Below are 23,094 nucleotides of genomic sequence, written 5' to 3' on the forward strand. Positions count from 1 at the left end.
CCCAACATTTTTTTAGTTAATTTTTAGTAGATGCTAAGAACAATCTGCAAATTCCTGTGTTGAAAAATAAAGCAGATACAGAAGTGCAAAAAAGTGATTTTTCTCCAGTGTCCACTTGAGGCTGGCTCCAAAATCAAAGAAGCACAATTATCACCCCCCATATACACATTTTTAATGCAGCATACAGGATGTTTACAGCCTAGTTCATAAAGAGGGTTTGATGGGAATAGCTCATTTGCTTATTGGGACACATGTACACAGGGTCTTTATTATAGGTCTGATGATATAATTAGGGGCGTGGTCTATTTGACAGACAGGTGGGTGCATTGAAGCTGTTTGACAAGAGGCTTAAGGTCGGCCTCAGCTCCTCCTCTATGCCTGTTACTAGATTGATTGAAAGTTAGGTGGAGATAGCATTTCCAAAATGGCGACCGCCGTCGACAGGCTTCAGAATGCCTCTTCAGAAACAAACTGGTGATGTCACTGAGACTACGTCCATGTTTTATAGTCTATGGTTTATACACAAGTCAACCAAAACAAAGTAGCAACTAGTTTGATCAGTCTTATTTATATGTTATCGCACCTTTCGATCAAATCAAAAAGTGCTCTTCATAAACAGCTCATAGAAACAGCCTCAAAGATGTCTTAAAAAGTGCACAATGCAAGCAGAAAATGGTAAAATACCTAAAAGCTACATTTAGAAAGAAAAAAATGAAATGCTTGTGATTACACCAGCTGAATAGAATAAAAATAACTGAATGTGGTCGCTACAGAGACTCTGGCTGTAAATGAACCACACTGACATTTTAAGTGTGTCTGCGTACTGAATATTTATCAAAGCCCTGATTTTTTTTTCTCTCACCTTTAACTATTTAGTATTCTACTAAAACCAGAGTAAAAGGTTGCGCAAATTAGATATATTCTGTCAAAACACTTTTATTCTGTCATAACAATTATGCACAGAAACTCCTCCACAAAGACTCCTGATCCCTCTGGGGGAAAGACTTTTTTTTGGGCCGTGTCAGATGCTATATAAAAAGACCGGCAAATGATTTGATTTTTCATGACTGATATCCACTCCCACAGATAATGTATATTTCACTTCATGTATAATATATGCTTCTTTTGCCTTGGGAATAGTTCATGTCTCCGAAGAATTTCCTCTACATGTGCAATATTGTTTTTTCTGTGCATTCTGATATTACTCAGAGAAAATATCGTACTACAAGAGCTCTAGTTGCGTAGTTGATTGGGTTGCATGCCCACTCGTTTGCCGAATTCCTGTGTAGCATGAATTATTTAAATGCATCATTTTGCTCGGTACAAGTACAACAAGAATTTCAATGGTGCCTAAAAGCTTTGGAAACATTAGATATGATAAAATATTTGTGATTGTATGTCCAGAAGCCAACACATTAAGATGGAATGGGACAGGAGGTAAAGTGGGGTTAAACTGTGAGGACTGAAATCTCTTGATGAGATGGAGGTTTTATTGGAGATAAGAGTTTAGAGGACTATTTGCAATCGTCAGAAGCTTGGATTCTTGATGGCGTTGCAGCTTGAGAGGAAGAAATTGACATATATTGACCTTGTATGTGAGACTGTTTCGATTAAGCAACTTCTGTGGAGCGAATCAGACAACGTAGTGTCTAGGAGTCATCTGCTTTTTCTAGGAAAAGAGCAAAGAGAGGTACTTGACATCCTTGAAAACTGGGAGGAGATATATATATGGTAAGTTGAAAACATGGATAGAAGGGATCTGGCGTCTTTGAAGAAAAGAGGGGGGGTGGGGGTGTGACATGCCTGGGAGGAGAGTGGAGAGAAGAAATTCCTGACATTTCTCGGCTGTTGCTGAAAAAGAGCTCTCCACTCTGTGGTTAATGCTGTTAAACTGTCTTGGAGAGGTCTGTAAGGGGGGGGGGAGTGGCTCACTGTGCAGGTCTTTTCTTGGATGCAGGGATCTGCTCTTTTAAGATTTGACTGTTGAAGAAGCTTGAGGTCTCTCGCCCCAACATCTTTGTTATCTTTTTTCTCCGCAGAAATGTTGTTTAGCACCGCTATGTCATGCAGAAGGTCCATTGAATTGTGTCTAAACTTCAGATGAAAGAGTACAGACGGTTATCTTTGTGTGACTACTTGTGCACCGTCTTCAAATTGGGTGCTGACGTTGGTAAGGAGACATTTTTAGCCTTAAATTGTTCACTCTATTATTTATAATGATGTGCTTAAATTTATCTCCGGAGATAATAATGAGCAACTCTGAGTTCTTTGACTCAGTGTTTTCGTAATTAGAACACCAAATAAAAGGAAAGAAGAGGGTTTTTTTTTTTTGGTAACCTCTTGATAACCATTGTAGCTAAAAAAGAGAAGAAGACTTGGAGTTGTTGAAAATAAGGGTGAGAGAGCTGGACTCACGGAGTGTTTGGGGAGACAAGCAAGAGTAACATAAGGACAATCATCACCACTGCTGGGAACAAATGTGTTGAGGCGGCGCTCCTTAGCGAGAGTGTGAGAGCACAGAGTGAGAGGGTGTTTACTGCTCCCAGGGACTCAATTTCTCTGCAAATAGTCCCAGCACAAGCAATCCAAGAAAGTAAACCAAAGACATCCAACAATGTTAACTCAAAAGAAGACAAGACAGAACTTAAGGTGCTCACTGACCACAGGGACATTTGAAATAAAACACTGACAGTCTTCTCTAATTGTCTTAAAAAAAAAAAATAGAGTTGACAAAGTGATGATACTTTTAAGTATGTCACATGTGATAAGCTAAATTTAAATTATTAGTATGGAACTTTTCCCCCTTAAAGGAGCAGTATGTAACTCTGACATCTAGTGTTTAAAATGGGTACTGCAGTCCAAAGTCAAAACATTAGAAAGAGGTGTCTCCCCCCGCCACCTGCTACCCAGAGTTGATGTGCATGCAGGTTGCCATGCCGCAGACACTGAAGCTTCAGTGTTTAGCCGGCTCTGCATCCGTCTAGAAACCTTTCTGCGTTCTAGCCTCGCTCCAATATTTATCCTAGTTTTACCATGTTTCTTTCCATTGAGCTTATGAGAAAAATGCTGAGGCTTTTGAGGCCGGGTAGAATCAGTTGTATCTGAATCGGTTCTCTTGCCCGCTACCATCGCTGTAACACCTGTTGGTTTGGAGTTTGCCTGGCAAACAGAGGGGCATCCAAAACGGCAGTGTGGGGGTGCCTTAAAACCGCCTACCTTCTCTGGTCGAAAGGAATACAGACCGTTCAGGACCAAATCGAAACTTAGAAGGAAGACATACTGGCTGCTGTTACTGTATGTCAGAGAAGTGAGCACTTAATAGCCTTTAATGACTGATTATATAGTAAGGTTTTTTAAATTCAGTAGATCTCTTTAATACTGATCCTTATAAAATAGTAGTTCCAAAGGTCGATTTAACAGCATCATAACTTTCAGCAGGAAGATTGGCATCTCTCCAATGACCACAGCACAGCCCAATCATCGCCTGTTCACTTCAGTGTGAAACTTTGGCAGCGGGTCGAGGTCATCTCGCAAGAAGTGCATACGGCATCATGGCACTAGTCCACACACAAGCCTTCAGTTATAAAACAAGCAAGAGTTAGCACTTCTCTGTTCAGTTTGATACAATGGCTGAGGCTATGAGATGAAAGAGGACGGGGACAGATGAAGCTAAGAAGAGAAAAGAAGAGAGTGACCGAGCCATGAGCAGAGTGTTCATCCCTGCCGATATTATTCATTGCTCTAAAGTATTTTTAAAACTTCTGAACTTTTGACCTCAGCAATCATTAAAATAACCAGAAATTGTATAATTCAGCACACACAGTATAGATGAAAAATTACGATTTTCCGTCCAGTACTTTCTTAGTATTTCAACAAAGTTCAGTCAGTGCAGCCTTAGCCCAAAGCTCAACTGTTTATCCGATGTGCTTTAAAGTTTCAGGGCAAATATTGACTGCTAAACTTTTTTTCCAAGCTGTTCTATTCTTGTTAAGTTGACTTTAATTGTATAAGAAGATATTTAATTTAATCAATACAGCTTTGAGAGGAGAATGCTGCATCTTTGCATTATTCTCCCTAACTCCCAAGAATTCATGTCAGTAAAATAATCCAACTCTTTTTCTTCCTTCCTTTTTTTTTTTGACTCTCCCAGTCATACCACCACTTCTCCCTCCACTTCTCATGTCCCCTGTATGGCCATCTGCTCGCTCTCTCTCTCACTCGTACTCACCCTGTGCCTCTTCTGTCATCCAGATGAGTTCAAGTCCTTCCTGAAGAGGCTGCCGTCCACTCACTTCCTGCCCATCAGCAGCGTGCATCTCCTCTGGGGCAGCGACTGGGACCTTCAGGCTCGCTATCGGCTCCTTCAGAGCTCCCTGGAGATCCAGCGGCTCAAGATCCAGCGCACCGCCCGCAAGCTCTTTGGCCTCAGCATCCGTTGTCATCACAACCCCAACCACCAGATGCCTAGGGAGAGGTGGGTAGAAACACAACCTGATGATGTGGCTTTTTGTCAGAAAGACAAATCGACGATGCTGCTTCTGACGTTGATAATTTTGGATACTTTCTTTTTACGGTTGCTGGAAAACTTGGCATGTAAATGATCTCCAAAGAGGAGTGACATCTTTGAAGGAAACCTATCCTCTGAGAGGATTTTATTTTGATTGTTGCTTCCTGAAGCATGCTTGGTAAGGTTGTCATCCATTATAAATTTCTACTCATGGTTCTGTTGTTTCTGTCCATCAAGTCGACTTAGTGCCAAGGCTTGCACATGCCCAAAGCACTCTTGCTCACTCTTGTATTTCCACATTGCAATCTGAAAAGAAAATGTAGCTGTGGGAGTTTTCTTGATAGGTCATTGCACACATCTGTCACCACCTACTGCAGCTAAAGCTTAAGAGCATCGCCGCCAATGCGCTATGGTGTCGGCATCGCCCGAAATACCAGAAATTTCCCCATTTACTCTATCAAATATCAGAAAACACCATGCAAAATATGCAACATTCCCTATTTCCACTTGAAACAGCACTAAATCTGTTCTGTGTAGGGGATGTCACCTTATAAATGGAAACAGAAACTGTAAAATATTCATGTAAGTGGTCTGAAAATGAGCAGCTGTCAACCGTCGCTGACAGAAAAAAAGGAGCACACCCACAGTTGTGTGTGAGAGTTGGCAAAAGGTTTGTTCTGAAGTGTTATCAAAGAGCCGCAGTGTGCGCTTCCTCTTCCATGGAGTACCCATCAAGGGTGCCTGATGGCACTGGAAATAAGAGCAGCGTGTTTATTTGCTTGCTCGTGTGAGACAGCTTTGCATCAGATGGAGGACTTGTTTGTTTTCATCACCTCTGTATGTTGCTGAGTGTGTGTGAGCGCTTTGCATTTAGGCATGAGTGGGGTGTAAGGGGTCTATTTCTCACAAGGGTTCTATACTACACTGTACCATTATGTAATTGTTTATGTTAATATATAATGATGAACTGGGAAACAAGTTTTGTTCCATTCCAATTCCCGTCAACTGTTCTATTTTTTGATGGTTTCCAATGGAAAAAATTCGGAATGGAAAATGGAAATGACACGGAGGCCAGACTCGTCCGATACGGAGCAGAGAAGGGTTGCGACCATGTAGACCTATTTATAATATGGCCCATGCTAAATAAAATGAGACCTTATCATTATGTCTTATCATTTCTGCAATGAAATATGTTGCTTTGAAAAAGCTCTCTCTCTATTTACCTTGTTCTTTCCTAGGTTTTGTTACCTGCTAATACCTGGAAAAGTCCCTAGCTCCCCATAAAGTGTGTTAGATTATACCCTGGAAACACTGTTCACAGTAAACAGAACATGTCCTATCTGTGACTTAGCAAATGGTTATAATTCTTGTCTTCTCAGCTCATAAAAGCTCTGAGTATAGCAAGAGAGCTAACAGTATACTGGCAATGATACAAGCCAAAAACACTGCTTACATTTGAAACAAAGTAGATATAATTATCTAAACCTAATCTAGCTAGCTAGCTAACCAGCTATGTCATTGTCCCAAATTTTTTAACAAAGGCTAACACTTAGCAAGCACATTATTTAGCCTGGTCAACAGGCTTTCGCTTGAACATAATAATAATACATGATTGACATATAGGTCAAAGGGTTGCTCCAAAATTCCAGAGAATAGACACCTCAAAGGGCATTGTACTGTGAATACTATGGTCACCTGATAAGAGAATAAGACCATACATTTCATGTTAATGGATACAGCAATCAAATGTGAGGGATTGAGGCAGTGGCTCCAATGTCTTCGGGTTTGTAAGGGAAAGGCGCTAGATAGGTTGGAGTCTAACCCAGCCCCCCCCTTGAGGTTGACACCCTCTGTACATGGGCTGTGCGAACTTACCGCTAGGCCAACCACAGCCCCTAATGTTATCATTATTTTACTGCGTCTTAAGAGTTACATCACTAAAAGACTTTGTTTTTTGACATATTTAGGAATTTTCTAAACACACTACATTCATCAGGTTCCAGTGAGACCTGTCTCTTCCCTTATCCAAGTTTTTTTTTTTTTAAATGGCGCCATATACCACAACAGGGGGACTTAAATCCTCACTTATCCTCTGGGCAGCCTGATCAGAGGATGAGGGAATTGATGCACGGCCGAATACCCATAAAGCATCAGCCCAAGTGTTTTCAAAGTGTTTGCCAACAACCCGAGGGGGGCCTTTCAGCACGTATTCAACCTGTCAGTGAGACCGCAGAGGGGGCTGATGATGATGTGAAAAACATCTTGCCTGGCCCCACTGGCCAAGCACGGGAACACCGGGGTTCTAAATGACAGCAGGCCAGATCCCCTGTGAGAGAGTGTTTAAATCCCCTCCAGTTCATACATTAGTCCACAATGGGGAGGAGGACGCTGTCATCCACCTGCTACTCTGTGCCTGGTCCCACTTGGAGAGGCACTGCAAGAATCATGCTCATTGACTTCTGGAGTGGTTTTAACACCATCCAGGCTCATCTACTGGGAGAATTACCCTCAGCTATGAATGTGAAATCACAGATTACTCCGTCTAAATCTCCACTTTTCGACACCCACAAATCTCTGACAGATCAAGAAGAGAAGACACAGCAGCTGCGATGGGAGATGTGCTCGCCTGCTATTAAACCGTTAACATCTTAGGCTTTCATGTTTGACAATGTGAAAGTGTAGTGCATGTGTAAAAGGCAATGCGGACACCTGACAGGGGAGTCAAGTCAACAAACCACTCAAGGTAACACGATAACAAAGAGGATTAAATACTAGTACGAGGGGAAATCATCCACCAGATTGAATAACAGTTCAAAATAGACTTTATATGTTGGAAATTTCTAGGTTAAAAACAGGCTACTAACTTTTAGGCTCATTGAAAACCGTAATAATAGATTGTTCTTTTGACATGATCCTGTTAAAATAGATTTTGAAAATAAACTTAAACGACTGGAACCTTTTTTTTTTTCTTTTTCAAACAGTAAGCTACATTTTAAGTCTTTGAGTTATCACCTTATGTTTGTTGATGATGACAACGTAACATGCGTTTTAAAATGTGGCTAAAATTTCAAGCTACAGAAGAGTATGGATCTGGCTGTGGGAGACAGTTGGCAATGTCTGGTGGAAAATGGTCTAAAATAGAGACCATAATAGCTAGAATAAAGATGTATAACTTTGAGAGTTAAGAGATGTTAAGAATCTAAAGATATTACATGTGAATAAGCAATAACAATTTAGGTGATATTTTAAAGGTTGATATTGTGATGTTGTTGTAGTGTCAGAATTTGGACTGCAAATACTAATATACATCACGGAAAGGGTTTTTTTGTGCAGGGAATTTTTGATTCTCTCTAAGCGGCATGAAACTTTTTAAAGAAGGTGGTAGTCATACCATTGCTGCAATAAGCTGGAAAGGGAAACAATATAGTTATGCTTTGTTGCCGAGGCAACCTCGTTGCGAAAGCTAGTTAAGTCATGGAAATTGAGTTGGAGTCATTCTTGTTTTTAAATGTATTTCCCATGGGTGACATTCCAGCTTTCTTAATAATCTGTCCATCATGCACAAATTGGATTGTTTAGCAGACATAACCAAACATGTTATTAAATGTACAGTATGTTACAAACAGCCAAGATGGAGATATTTTTGTATGCACTCAGTGACTTTGTGTTGACTGACATGTCTGTGTATCAGAGTGATGCATTCACAACACACCAGCTCCTATTCACTTTCATTCATCTCATAATTCTTACATGTAGCCTTTAAGCAGCTGTATTATGTCAGTCTTTGTAAGCTTTCACTTTAATTAAATTGTCTATGCAAAACAGGGGCATGCTGGAGTCACTTATTACTAATTGCAATTATCATAATGCAAAGTTAAGTTGTCAAGTTAGACTTATGTAAGGATTTTAATTAGCATAGTCCCTTCTCTGTTGCTTATTAAATCAGGTCAGTCAATAAACATATTGACATCAGCTAATGGAAGACGGGCTTCCGGTCCATTGTTAGTTTGCCATAATCAAGATCGCACATCGACAACTTATTGTTTTTGTTTTTTTGGTTTACCTCACCACAAGGCACCCATTCATTACAAGCATCATAAATTGTTCCTGTGAACCCGAACAGCAATAACTGTGTGGAAACTTTATAGCCAGGCTATATTGGATTTGCTATTGCATTTCCTGTAATGAGTGCAGCGGCTTGCTTCGAGTAGAATGAACACAGCAGTTTGTCTTTGGTATAAATGATTAATAGTGACAGATATGAAGTAGCATCACTCCCAGCCAAATCATTTGAATCCTGGCTATGCATTGGCTTCAATTATTCATGTTAGAAGTCAAGCATATTTACAAATAGGAATGCACTCTCCACATAATTCATTACCATACCCTAATTTATATCGATTTGGTCATGCCATCATTTTTTATTTTTATTTTTGCTAAAGCATATCCTGTCCCATTTTTTTCTTAAGTTTTGAACTTCAAATATCACCAATCATCAAGAGTTTTCTTCTCTCTCCCCTGAAAGGTCATGGTGGGAATTACTTTTGATTTCCCTCGTTTTAGTTGTAAATTAGCTGTATTTGATACCCCATCTGAGCCGCAGAGACAGTATGTGCGTCGTTCCATTCCACTTTAAGGTTGTCAACATTTTCCACTTGATTTTTTTTGATAACACTTGTTTTAAATGATCGCAATCTCCATAATTTTAATGATCGATAGTGTAGAAAGGTACCAAACCTTAAAGAAAAAATATACTTTTAATCAAAAGCTGCCGCAAGCAAAAAACAGAGAGAGACAGAGAGTGAGCGCTGTCTCAGCTGCACAAATGTGTGCCTTCTATAGCATTCATATTCATCAGCGAACATCCCTATAAACATCATCACTACTTAAGCTAGGATTTGCTCCAAAATCATTGAATTTGACCTTTTCAAATCTAAGAAATTATATAGTCAGTCGTCTGGAGAAGCTTTTTGGAGTCTGGGTTGTATGAAATATCACAAATTGCATTTAAACCGTCATCAAAGAAACGAGAGTTGTTTAAAGTTTGGGGCAGTTGTAAATATGTTCTCTGAGTGTCTTATAAGGTATGTACATTACAAGGATTCATGTTTTTATAACCATTCCATTTTTGCATCTTATGAGTTAATTTCTGAATTTGGCAAAAAGGTGATATGTGTAGCTCACTTGGGAGAAAAAAAGGACAATGTGTGTGATCTGGAGAATGTAAGTTGCTTTTGTGTCAGTCGTCTAAAATCCATGCTTGCCCTCCTCCTACATTTTACAAGTCAGCAAAAACTGGCCGTGCTTCAATATGTGAACTAGCTAATGTAAACATGGTAAGTAGTGGCCACAGTATCTTGAGAGAACCAGCAAACTGGCACTTCTCTACTTGGTAGTTTCTCTTGTATTCATACTGGAATAGTCTGCAAACACAATACGCCCATCATTGTACATCAAACTGCAATACCACAGAAAGGGAAATGGAAAGTCATGAAACATCACAAATAGTGTGCCTGCATCAAAAGATTAAGACATGTCATCTCTCGGGGAAGAGGCAAGACATCAGCACACTGGTGCACTTAGGAAATTGCTGCTCCTCACAAGTCACATACCAAGCCTGCAACAGGACAAACAAATAGGGAAACCATTGATTGACATCATCAAGTGTGTTGCAGCTTTGGAAAGACAGCATGACACAAGTACATCAAAGTTTTGAAAAATGCTACAGTCAGGAGATTGAAGGCTAAAGTAAATCAGAGATCGCTATTAACTATTTTTGAGTTTTGAACTCGTACACGCTGTCTCGAACTCGTACACGCTGTCTCAGACTGAACCCTACATTCTCTTGCTGCTATGCCAGGTTGAAAACAGATATCTTCCAAACAACAACCTAATAAACAACCAAGGCATGATACCCTCTATCAGATTAAATGCCTGCCAAGAAGATTAAAAGCCATAAATCAACAAAGAGCAGTAATACTCTGAGGACTTCCAACACATTTATTTAGAGACATATTATCTGACACAACACTATGATCAAGACACTCCATAAATATATCTAATGGACAAAATAATGAAATCAAATTAGACCTATCCAGTTCCTGCTTCATCACATCAAAGAGTAACAGTATACATCCTCGCCAGACTGGATGCAATCTACTTCTATCCGTGGAGAAAAGTGTATAGTTGTGACTCATGCAATCAAGCGTTATGCCAGAGGGAGAGTGGGCAAAACAAAAACATAGAAAGTTTAATGAATTGCTGTTCCTTACACTTAATCTATAGGAAAATGTAAAGACAAAAAAATCTGTAAATAAGTGTGTATTGTAATCTTAAAAATCAATTTATCTCAGCTAATTGGCATCTGTTTTACTCTTCTAAGACCATTTTTTCTTATGTCAGTTATCCACATTCCCTTTATTTATTTAAAATAGGGACAGTGCACATTAATTAACATAAAAATGTAAAAACGCCAGATTATAGCCACAGGCTCATTTCCATCTGTAGTCCATTATGTTTGCCATTGAGCTACTTGCTATTTACATTTGAGCAATGTCAATGCATAAAGATATACACAGCTAGACTGTATGCTGTTGACAAAATGTTTTACATTTTCAATTCTTATTGTTTTTCATCCTGACTAAGTGTCTGCGGATAAACAATGTAACCTGATTTGCCAGCACTGCAAGCCTTTGGTCCTTTCGAGTTAACAGCCCCATGTCCTTGTGAAAAGACTTTGGATCAGTCAAATAATCTTACAAACAAAATGTATGATGTATGATTTGAATGAGGAAAAATTATGTGTTTATCATAAACACAAAGTCACATTTTTCCTTTAACTGTTATAAAATCTTATAGTAAAAAAGTTCAAACAAAACACTGATAAAAGGATTGTCTATTGTCTCAGGGAATATTGAGCCAATATCAATCAAGTTGCCAAAACCCTTCTTAATGAACACTTTCAAAGACTGAATATTTTGGAAAAGGCGCAAAAAAAGGTCATCATGGAGATTGCGTGACATACTGTATACACTTGGTCTAACCCTGTTCTTGAAGCAAAAGTTAGTTGAATCAATGTGCTCCCATTGTCCTCTATAGGTGATCTGTTCTGGGCTCATTTTGGGTATGGCTTGGGGGCTTTCTGGTCTGCTGAGAATGCAATGTCATCCATCATGATTACTGCTTAGGTTCATTAACATGTCAAGCTAACCTTGACCAGCCCTTCTCTCTTGAAATCAGGATTCAGAATTCACCTCCTATAGTCAGAGAAGAACTTCCAGTACTGTCAAGATGACAAGGAAAGATGCCTGAGGGGAAGAAGGAGACAAGATAAGAATAGCAAGTGATGCCTTCCACCTCAGGGAGATAGCACAACTCCTTCCTTGTGAAGGGAAAAAATTATCCCATTCACTAACTATCCTAACAAGAAGGCTCTCATGTATTGTAATTCTATCAAACATTCAACCCCACCCCTTCCTCTTGTTTAATACCTTAGAGCCACTGGTGTCCATTTCAATGTGAATGGTCAAGTTGACTTTCTTAGATTTTAAGCTCACTTAAAAGTTATCCACCCAAATTAGCTTAATGATTGGTTTTGTTTTTGTCAATTTGTGCTACTACATCTTAAAGTTGTTCAAGTTCTTTCAGAATGTTCCAAGCTTTCATGAACATTTGAAAAAGTTAGAAGATGAATCAATGCAAATAAAACCAGTCATAGAGTTCATAATGGCAGGTATGTTCCAGCAAGTTTCAAGTCTCTGGAATTGATTGTTACTTACAGAGATTCTGAAAGCTAAACGTGCAAGACAAAACCAAAGTATTCCATGGACATTTGGATTTACACTTGTTAGAAAATAATGGAATATATCGGTCTTCAACTTTTCATTCAACCAATGTTAATGCAATTCTCTGTTGTTTTCTTTTCCTTTCTCTTTAGGTCTGTGATGCAGTGGCTCAACAGGGTTCAGTCCTTCCTCTACTGCAATGAGAACGGATTCTGGGGAACATTCCTGGAGAGCCAAAGGACATGCGTTTGCCACACAGGTGTCACTCTATGCCAGAGACCAATCCCGTGTGTCATTGGTGGCAACAACAGCTGTGCCATGTGCAGCCTGGCCAACATCTCACAATGTGGCTCCTGCAACAAGGGCTACAAGTTGTACCGTGGTCGCTGTGAGCCTCAGAATGTGGACTCGGAACGGAGCGAGCAGTTCATCAGCTTCGAAACTGATCTGGACTTTCAGGACCTGGAACTCAAATACCTGCTACAGAAAATGGATTCACGATTGTACATTCACACTACTTTCATCAGTAATGAGATCCGGCTAGAGACCTTCTTTGATCCCCGATGGCGTAAGCGCATGTCCCTGACTCTCAAAAGTAACAAGAACCGGATGGACTACCTCCACATGATAATTGGTCTATCAATGAAGATCTGCCAGATGCGAAATAGCAGCATTGATCCCATGTTCTTTGTATATGTCAACCCATTCAGTGGAAGTCACTCAGAAGGTTGGAGCATGCCCTTTGGGGAACATGGTTACCCACGTTGGGAAAAGGTACGGCTGCAGAACTCCCAGTGCTTCAACTGGACTCTTCTGCTCGGCAATCGGTGGAAGACTTTCTTTGAGACAGTGCACATCTACCTGCGTAGCCGTGCCAAGATCCCAACTGGCCTACGCAATGACACAGGACAGGGTCCAGTGGATCTGGCAGACCCTAGCAAGCGTCAGATCTACATCAAAATATCAGATATCCAAGTGTTTGGCTACAGCCTTCGATTTAATGCTGACCTGCTCCGTAGTGCCGTGCAGCAGGTTAACCAGTCATATACACAAGGAACTCAGTTCTACTCATCCTCATCCGTAATGCTCCTGTTGCTGGACATTCGGGATCGGATTAACCGCCTTGCCCCTCCATCTGCCCCTGGAAAACCCCAGCTGGACCTCTTCTCTTGTATGCTTAAGCATAGGCTCAAGCTCAACAACAGCGAGATGATTCGAGTGAATCATGCCTTGGACATGTACAGCACAGAGATACTAAAACAATCAGACCACCTGACTGCTAAACTCTGCTGAACACAGTAACATTCACATAAGGACAGCAAAGAGAAACACCCAACAAATGAACTACGAGGGGATATTAATCCTCATTTTGTTTTCTCTTTTTTGATTTTTGGACCTTTTCTGCCTTTTGATGTAATATTAACTTTGTAAGCATAATTCTTAAAGACAAAAAAAGGAAAAAAAAAAGCAGTGATGGAAAGCATTTGAGGCAGATAAAGAAGATAAATGGAACCACTTTAAGGACTGTATCATATTTGTCCCAGCATGTCTGTCATTCCCTAAAAGAACTCAAAAAAGAGAGAGTGGAACAAAAAAAAGAAACAAAATATTAAATCTATTTACTGGTGAAAAAGAGGCCTTGATTTTACTCTGAGGGATCAAAGGTTTTATCTGAAACTGCCATTCTTTATCGAGACAAAAAAAAAAACATTTTTAAGGGAATAAATGACACAACAAAAGGGCAGACCAGATATCGTTTTATTTCAGCTAACGTGCAAAATATTTCAGACATAATGCAGAGTTTAATATTCAGAATGTTTATACATTGTAAGGAGTAAATAGCCCTAGCAACTACATAGTCAACACATTACTTATAGACTCTTTATTACATTTCAAACCCACAGCAAATCTGCATTACTCTTTGTGAGTTATGAGGCACTCTGTCATTGTTCTGACACATAAGGCACACAGCAGGGCAGTAATGGATAGTCATGTCAAATAACAAAAGCCAGCTGTTTATATATACATATATATGTGGGTGAATGTGTATGTGTGCGTGCGCAAGTGTGCGTATTCCTTTCTTTTGGCTTGATGCTTATTGCTGTTCGTTTACTGAATGTGTCATTTGAGATTGACTCCAGTCTAAGCTAAAAACTTGCATTCGGAGCGCTTCTTCCCGTGTTTGAAATTCAAGCTGTGTTTTTTCACAAGGCAGTACCTCCTGGTGCGTGAGTGCAATATTGTGGTCTGAAGATTTAACAATCAATGCTATTTTGTACAGCTTTGCAAAATGTACATGTCGTGACTGCTGATTTGTGGAGCTTTTCAGCACCAAGAGTAAAATGTAAACATTCATCGTTCAGGCACATTCGCGAGACAACTTAAAGCCATACACTCCCCCCGAGGTAGACATAGGGTAAGACATTTAAGTTCATCACTGTTCCACAAAGTACGTATTTCATTACATGAGGGGAAGAAAAAAAACAGCTCCATTTGTATGTTTTTCATTTCACCCTCACAGTTTTAAGATAAGAGCACAGCAAAGAGACAGGTGACAGAGGCGGCAGACTTATTATGTTGGATAAGAATCGTGTTGTAAAGCCATTGAATTGCTCTGTTGTGCCACAGGGGAGAAAAAAAAAAGAGACGGTTATATTAAAGCTTCAAATACATTTTTTGGCGGTGTTAAATCTATACGCTTTTTTTTTTTTTTTTTTTTTAAACAATTGCAGTTTTTCTTTCCAGATATGATATTTAACCTTGTTTTGCATGTTGCTGAAAACATCAAGAAAGTTGCAAATTCTTTCTTAACACTCTCAATCATCAAACTCAAATATGAAACACTACCTATGGATTTGATGGTCACATTTTATTTGGGTAATCCGATGCTGAAACATTGCTTCAATTTCAATTTGGAGGTCCAGACCATTACCAGCATGATTACTTAAAACAAAAAAGGCATAAAGGCATAGTGTCCTAAAACCTCACCGTTTTTAACAAATATGAGTTTGAACCTCTGACTGTATAGAAAAAGGGACGACACATCTCCATCTCTTTTTGTTGTCCAAAAAAAACAATTAAATATAGTTCTTAGAAAAATTAGCATGTGGAAACAAATCAACATGATTTGCTTTTGCGACCGACTTCAGGTTTGAGAAAAATGTATTTCCTGTGTATTTAGTTTGCCACATGTCCCATCTGTTGACATGGAGGAGGCAGAGTTTTTGTCACGTAGAAGTTGGAAGTTTAATTTTGGCTTCATTTTCAGAGGGATATTTGTTGTGTCCATCTTTTTATGCAGTCTATGGTTTGAACTAAAAAAAAGTTGCCGTATTTGCAACCAGCGTCTAGCCCCCCAACCCTCATATTGTGAAAAAGGCTGCCAACCAAGCTGCACGCTTTTAGAAATACATTTAAAGATAAGTACGTTTTTGTTAATCATTTGTGTTATTTTTTTTTTTTAATGTATGTGATTTGGTTTGTAGTTGTAGTTTAATTGCCTTGTTGTTTTTTTGTTGAATCTTGTGCTTTTTTAAGTTCTCATTTTTCCTTCACATTGTGTTTTCTTGTTCTGTAGGCTCAGCAGTAAGCAGAGGTATATAATATACAGGAGCTATGCTGAATTTTGACTTATATTGAAACAACACTGCTCAAACAAACAGCTTCTTGAGTCACAAAAAAAATCAGGAATTAGCATCGGACCTGAAACTTGCCAGTATTCAGCTTTGTTTACCGCAGATTCACTACATCCAATTACAACTGCAATAGTTGTATCCAGGCGTGTGCATTCTTGGCTTTATGTGATCTTCTTTTCCCCTTTATTCTACTGTCGTCAATATTTTATTAACAACTCTTAATAGGTGCTTTATTGATAACAATAGGTCAGTAATTCAAGGAATTCTAATGTTCTTCTACAAATCTAATCATGCCAGCTGATTCAGAAGTCTAGTTGAATGACTTCTTTTGTATTATTATAGACAAATAAGGCTCAGATTGTTAGGCTGAGGGCTAAATTGTCCAATTAACCTGACAATAACAACAGTACCTTCATTAGTTTATATCTTTGCCAGGTTTATGGCTTGACATCCATTAAGGTGCTTTCAATGAGTGTGCAATTACATTTGCAGTGTTTCACGTCTGCAAAGGATGCTAGCGTCTGCTTCGAGGTATCTGGTAACTGTTGAATCTCAAAGCGCCATGGTATTTCACCTTTGGCTCGTTTACAGTGTTTTATCCAATTAGCATGCTAAACCCAAGATGGCGGACTTTGCTTTTTTTTTTTTTTAGAAACATGTAAGCACCAGTAGCATTACCATTGGACAGAAGCCCTAAGCAGACATAAATCCATATATTTTATTTACAATGTTTTCCCATGAATTTTTACTTGTTTTCACAACATCTCCACTTACGAATGTTGTTATCTTGAAATTACAACACTGGCTTTCCTGTGTTAACAAGTTAAATTCTCGAGGTCTCGACTTAAATGTAGTTGTCCTCAAAGGGTAAACCAGCATCGTTACCCCATTATAAGCTGAGATCTTAAGAAAACAACCAAAATTTGTACTGATTTTCACAGGAAAACAGAGCAAAATAAAATGCATGGATGCATGTCCCCTAGGGGCTTCCGTACCATTGAAACATTTGCATACTAGCCATATTTTCTGACAGATTCCACGTAATATAGAGCTGATTTGGACATAAAAAATTAAATCGCAAAAAGCCTGTACCGAGAATAAAAGCGGTAAATATAGGAAGTAATTGCTCAGCATCAACACTGGACTATCCAAATGAATTGTCACCATTCCATTTTATTAATATTATTATTATTATTAAGTGCCTGTTATCGATCCCTTTAACACATTTAGAGCTGGAGGATGCGTTTAAATGCTACACAAAAGACTGACACTCGATTAGCTTCAGAATTTAGGACCATAAATGTAGATCAAACACTCTCTTCATCTCCTCCTGAGAACTACGCCTTTAAGGGGAGGGGGGGTTTGTGCATGTGGGGGAAAGTCAACCACCAGGCTGAGACAAAACGGATGACTTGGAGTACCGGTGGATATTTTTTTTTCCCGTCCCCTGTTGTACAGTATATGTGTAAATATTAACTATGTTACAGTAACACTGCTCTGCTACAGTAACAATATTATAAAAATATAACAGTATTGAAAGGGAATACAAAGACTACTTCATTCAAGCCCTCCATTTGAGTACATTGGCACAAATTAAAGGGCACCCATGTCTTATGTAACTAATTCGATTCATGACAATTTATGACTGTTTTTATATTGTTGAAAACATGCTGTACTTTACAATTGATTTACTTCTTTTTCTTTTGCCACTGCAAGGTCCATAAAACAAGCACATTTACTCGTATGGCATTATGCTACCACAGTGTTGCTTACATGTACCCATGATATGTCTGGAGATTTTTACACCTAATACCTTGCCTATGTACCTTTTTTTTTTTTTTTTTCGCTGTTCTGTTGAGATCATTATATCAGCTTATTTCAAAATGAATGTTTCATATAATAATCTATTTCTCATTAAAAGGCTATATTTAATAAGAAGAGCAAGGCTTGTTTGTACACTTTCCCTTCATAGAAACTATCACCACTATTTTGCACATAACGCCGCAGCATGTTTCACTGAAATATTTATCAAATCCTGTCAGCCAGCTTATTTTAGTATACCGGCATGGTCAAAAGCATCGGCCAAATACGTTCTCGAGACTACAGCCTTTTGGTCCGTAAAAAAAGATTCTAAAGCACAAGCGTTATCCTGCCTCTGAAGTTTGCTGATAACAAAGATTTCTTCCTTGGCATGCCAATTCTTTATCTGGCTTCATGTTTTATTGTTTGCTGAATGCAGAGAAAGAAAAAAAAAAAAGAGAGAAAAAAAGCTTGTGCTCAAGGATTCACATCCAGTAAGGCAGTGGCATTCATCACGAGCACATTCTGTATTTATTTCCCTATCATGCAGACCCAACAGTCCTATCCATCTATTTACCCCCGTTAATCATTGCCCTGCTTCTGTCTTTGCAGCACTCTGAGAGCTAAAGGCAGTTGCTGGTACATGCATCTGAGCAGCACTGTTTTCAGTCTGACGATGCATTCAGTGAAATACTTCCCCCATGATGACAGGAGAGAGAAAAGTAAGCCGCACCTGACAGCTGAAGCTGCATGAAAGGGGTTGCAGGAGCAATTTGCAATTCTTAACAGATGTACAAACTTATAACAAATACATAAATAAGGGTGAAATATGCTTTACTTTTTAAAATTATTTTTGGCCACAGATGGCCTCGCGGTTTGGTCGCGCCCCATGTACAGAGGTTATAATCCTCCAAGAGGGTGACCCAGATCCAACCTAAAGGCAACTGGACTAGGTTGAAGATCTTGAAGATGTTTCCCCTCTCCTTCGAAAGAAGCCTTTCGGTGGAGAAACGTCTTGAAGATCTTCAACAAAGTCCAGTTGCCTTTTGGATCAATCTTCAAATTTACTATGACCTGGATGACTGAGAACCTACATAGACTTTCCCCACTCTCTCACCCGGTTTCCTACTCCAACCACGCTAAAAGCATGTTTATATTGCTAGCTGCAGGGTTGTATTCTTACTGTTAAATGCCATTTAGTTACATATGGCCATAACTAAATTAAATGTGATATGTAATGAAAATATTTAAACAACACATCAAAAGGTATGTGTTTACTTTTCAAACTAAAAGTATTTTTCCTCGCATGTGGACCCGACTCACTCTGCCAGCTTTTCTGTTTGCTGACTATATTCTACAAGACTAAACCACTGGAAAATGCATGTCGGCTAATTAAACCCTGGTGTATTGGACTTGCAACAGCACAAGACTGTTTCTGTAGAATCAACTGAACTAGGAAGCAAGTTGCACAAACAAACAAATATCCTGAGTTAACCCCAGCAGCTGCTGGCTATCAAACATCCCCCCGTGCTTAGACAATTAAAATGTTGTCAATCACACAAGAAAGAGGATTTTGTACTTGTGCACTTTAGCTCTTCTGTGAAATCCTGCAAGCCATAGCGAAACTGCAGCAAATTTCCTCTACATTCCTTCATTTGTTTTACAGAAATTGAATTTTTGGTTCCAATCGTCAATACCTGGACATGCTCTTTCACTGGCTTCCCACCTGCCTTCTCTGCCAGTTGTGATGGTTGAAATACTTGGTGGAGCCCAAGGAATCTGTGCCAGGAATTGAACCTGCAGGTTTCTGCCATGGTGTGCCACCTGGACCCTCTTCTGCCATGGTTTCAGGGTTATAAAACCCATGTTCATCTGTTAGTGTCCTTTTGTGCTAGATCCAGATAAACACTCCATTTTCAGGATTTTGTTCTTCTTGGTGACATAGCTACCAGTGCAGCGATCAAAATAAACTTGTTCTTGAAATTCTGTTTTAATATCTGCAGTTCAGGCCTTATTAGGTGAATATGACTTAAATTAAATAAATTAGATATTTTTGTTCAGAAATTAGACAAACACACCTACTAATTTTGAGTTTTTGCCGTGGATAAAAAAATGTAAATCATTTTTCATGTTAACGCATATTGACTTGTAACTTTTTACATAAAATATTACCACCATGATGTAGAGTATTAAAATCACAGTTATTTATTGCAAACATTGTTATTATTAAAACTATTAGGTAATTTTGTGCTTCAAGCACAGATCAGCTTAATTTTTCCATCTACACTGAAATGTTTTTGTTCGATTAGAATTAGCATTTGAAGCAGAATGTGTTTCATTGGATGGACATGAATGACTGCTCCATTTCCCAGAGTCCCTTTTCTTCCTCAAAGAAAATGATATTTGTGTCGTCCCAGGCTGTGATTTGAGTTAAAAGGAGATGTTATTCAAAGGAAAACTAAGGGAAAAGCTTTTAGGATAATTTGACTTAAATGCAACAAGAGGGAAGAAGCTTTTCAAATAATGACCTGACATACTGAAATATCCTTGGCTGCCATATGGGTATACATGTACCATACTTTGTTGGGCTCTGAATTTGAGACATAAAGCAATCAATATTGTAAAGCACTGAAGAAAGAAAGGCAAAGTCAACATCTAGGAACATTATATCTAAGTCAATTTTATGTCTCAAGCTCGATTCGCATGGGCTTAGTATTAACTGGGGACATCTGATAACTTGTAATAACTGCTGAGGATGTCTGTGTTTTTAATCCCATGTGGATGGACCATGTCAGTAATTCATACAGTACATTACAGGCCAAATTACCCTCCATATTTCAGATAAAAGAGAGGTCCTCTGATAATAGTAATCCAGACCGAATCGACATTTCAGTAATTTTGGGTGGTATCTTTTCAATGCAGCTTTTTCTGCACTGAATTCAGGTCAAAAATAATGGAAGCTGCGTTGGACATGGGAAACAATGATTTTGACACATTTGTGCTTTGTCTCCAACTTCTTTCACCGTGTCTCGGCAAACAACTTAAATTTGCTTAACTTACTTCCTATCAGTTCTACTTTCAGTTCCACCCCCCCATTACAAACACTCGCACCTCCCCTCTTTTAATACATAGAGCGCTTCTCCTGCCCTGCCTTGTACCGCTTCTCTTCATCTGTGTTGGATCTTTTGTATAGCTGAATGTTTTCTAAGTCGTCCAAATAACACAACTCTCATTTTAAAATGTGTCACTAAGAATGATGTTATCACAACAGGCGATCTGTGTGGATGAGGACTGATTTTGATGCGTATCGCATCACTCCAAAACGACGAGTGCAGAATAATATTACTACTCAAAATAATCTAACCGGATAGCTGAATAGAAATTGAAATGCATGCATCTCATATAAAACACAAAAGGCTTAGGAAAACTTGTTGTCTCTAGAATTGGAGTACAACGACCCTCAAGTGTCCACTTGAGGCTTGCTGCAAATCCTATAATTTGCATAATTCGTCAAAGTATTTATTACATATTTGTGATGAACACTGGTTGGAGGGGCCCCCTGTACATTTTGGCCATGGGCTCCAACAGATTCTAGAATCACCCCTGCCCGTCTAAGCACCTCTTTGCCTGTTTCTAGATAGTTTGAAAGTTGGATTGATATAGCATTTCCAATATGGCTACCACCATCGTTGGCATGTTATCCCATCTTAAGAAATCAATGGGGGAAGTCTTGGTCCTTGTGTTTTTACAGTTTGCAGTCTGTCATCAGTGGTAAAAAGAACAATGGAACTCTTTGTTTGTAGGTAGTGCTGCTGTGCTAAACTGTGAGAGGCAGAGGAGCTCTGTGGCCACATTACTTAGAATTCTAGCAAGATATGACTGCCGGTTTCTCGCACCAATGGAGGATCAACCAAAGATTAGTCTCATTACCACAAAACCAAGCTCAGACAAGCAAGGAAACATTGAAGAGCTCGGCAAATCTCTGAATTGGAACCGGGAATAAAGAAAAAGAAACCCAAACAAAAACACAGGCGATGCAGTCATGCTGAATCAGTTGTTTTTGGATGCAAATCACATGTCTTTGCATTTCACATTGTAGCTCTTTGTCATATGTTGGAACGGAATCAGTATCGGTTGTGTTTCTTTTGTCTGTTGGTTTTTGATTTCTTTGTGCTGTAATAAGCAAAATGAATCCCATAATCCTAGTCACAGAAGCATCGAAATGTACTTTAAGAATGCTATTCATGTTGTCGATTCTGTTTTAAAACATCCCCTGAAGTCAAGATTATTCACCTTGTACCTTACAGGTTTGTCTGGCACGTTTCAGCATGGGGGTTGCATTCTGAACTCTCTTAAAATATATTTAAATCAAAGCAAGAGAGAAAGAGAAAGTTTTCTCGTTACCAGTCACCAATTCTCCAATTCCAGTCCAAAATCTAATCCGTGGCAAGACAGAGATGCAAAGATAATTCTTCAAATATAAGAATGTATTGGAAAGGTTTTTGCATGATATTCAGTCTTTGAAAGATGGAAACTTTCTATAGGTTAGCATTCTCTCCAATTCCTTATAATTAGATTTTTCATATGAATTTTCAACCAAAGCTAGGGATAGAAGCAAAACTGTGTGAAGAATTGTGCACATAGAAGTTTCAGATGTGAAAAAATATCAACTTTTGTTCAATTACAGAATCCGTTTGCTAGCAATGCAACATCATATTTGTTAAGTTTTTGCTTTCTATATGTTACAACATATTTGCGGTTAATTTCCCATCATGAGTTAAATGTTGCATGGTTGGCACAGGAACAAACCAAGGTATATGAATATAAAAAAATACCACACACACACTAAGTGCTTTGATGCTAAAACAGAATTTCAGCAGGCTTTGTTAGAGGACCTCACATGTCCTCTACGACCTCTGCGTTGTATTATCTGAGATTTCAATTCTCATACAAATATTGCGTCTGACCCCTTGGGTGAGATCTCTTGTCACATGATTTGCTTTGTACATGAAAAGAACCATTGTTAGAGAATCACTCTGGATCGGGTCCTCGCTCTGAGTATCACTGTTTCTGATGTAACACTTTTCGCCTCAGCAGCCGTTGTTTCTGATCCTTTTGACGTGAATTCTAATTGGAACTGCTGTACCGATACGCTAACCTGGGAGACACTTACAGCACCAACACTCAAGTATCTGCTTGAAGCTCCCTAAAATGGATTTTTAAAAGCAATATTACAATCTCAATGAATGAACCAACCTTTACTTCTTTGTTTGACAAAAGCGTTTATTCATGGCCAGCTCCTATCCATCAACGTTTGCTCCAAATGGTTCATCTTTATGTAATGACACATCTGATTTCTTAACGATCT

At 39.0% G+C, this 23,094-nt stretch overlaps 1 protein-coding gene across 1 annotated transcript in view; it reads left to right on the forward strand.

The window, feature by feature from the left end:
• brinp1 (bone morphogenetic protein/retinoic acid inducible neural-specific 1) overlaps positions 1 to 17,870 on the forward strand; it is a 133,418-nt gene extending 115,548 nt beyond the window's left edge. Inside the window, exons 7-8 of the mRNA XM_061061156.1 lie at positions 4,252 to 4,474; positions 12,444 to 17,870. Coding sequence (XP_060917139.1) covers positions 4,252 to 4,474; positions 12,444 to 13,584 — 1,364 coding nt within the window. The 3' untranslated portion in view covers positions 13,585 to 17,870. The remainder of the gene's footprint in view (positions 1 to 4,251; positions 4,475 to 12,443) is intronic.
• The last annotated feature ends 5,224 nt before the right edge of the window (positions 17,871 to 23,094 follow it).

Source organism: Labrus mixtus, chromosome 17, assembly GCF_963584025.1.
Source record: "Labrus mixtus chromosome 17, fLabMix1.1, whole genome shotgun sequence".
NCBI lineage: Eukaryota > Metazoa > Chordata > Actinopteri > Labriformes > Labridae > Labrus > Labrus mixtus.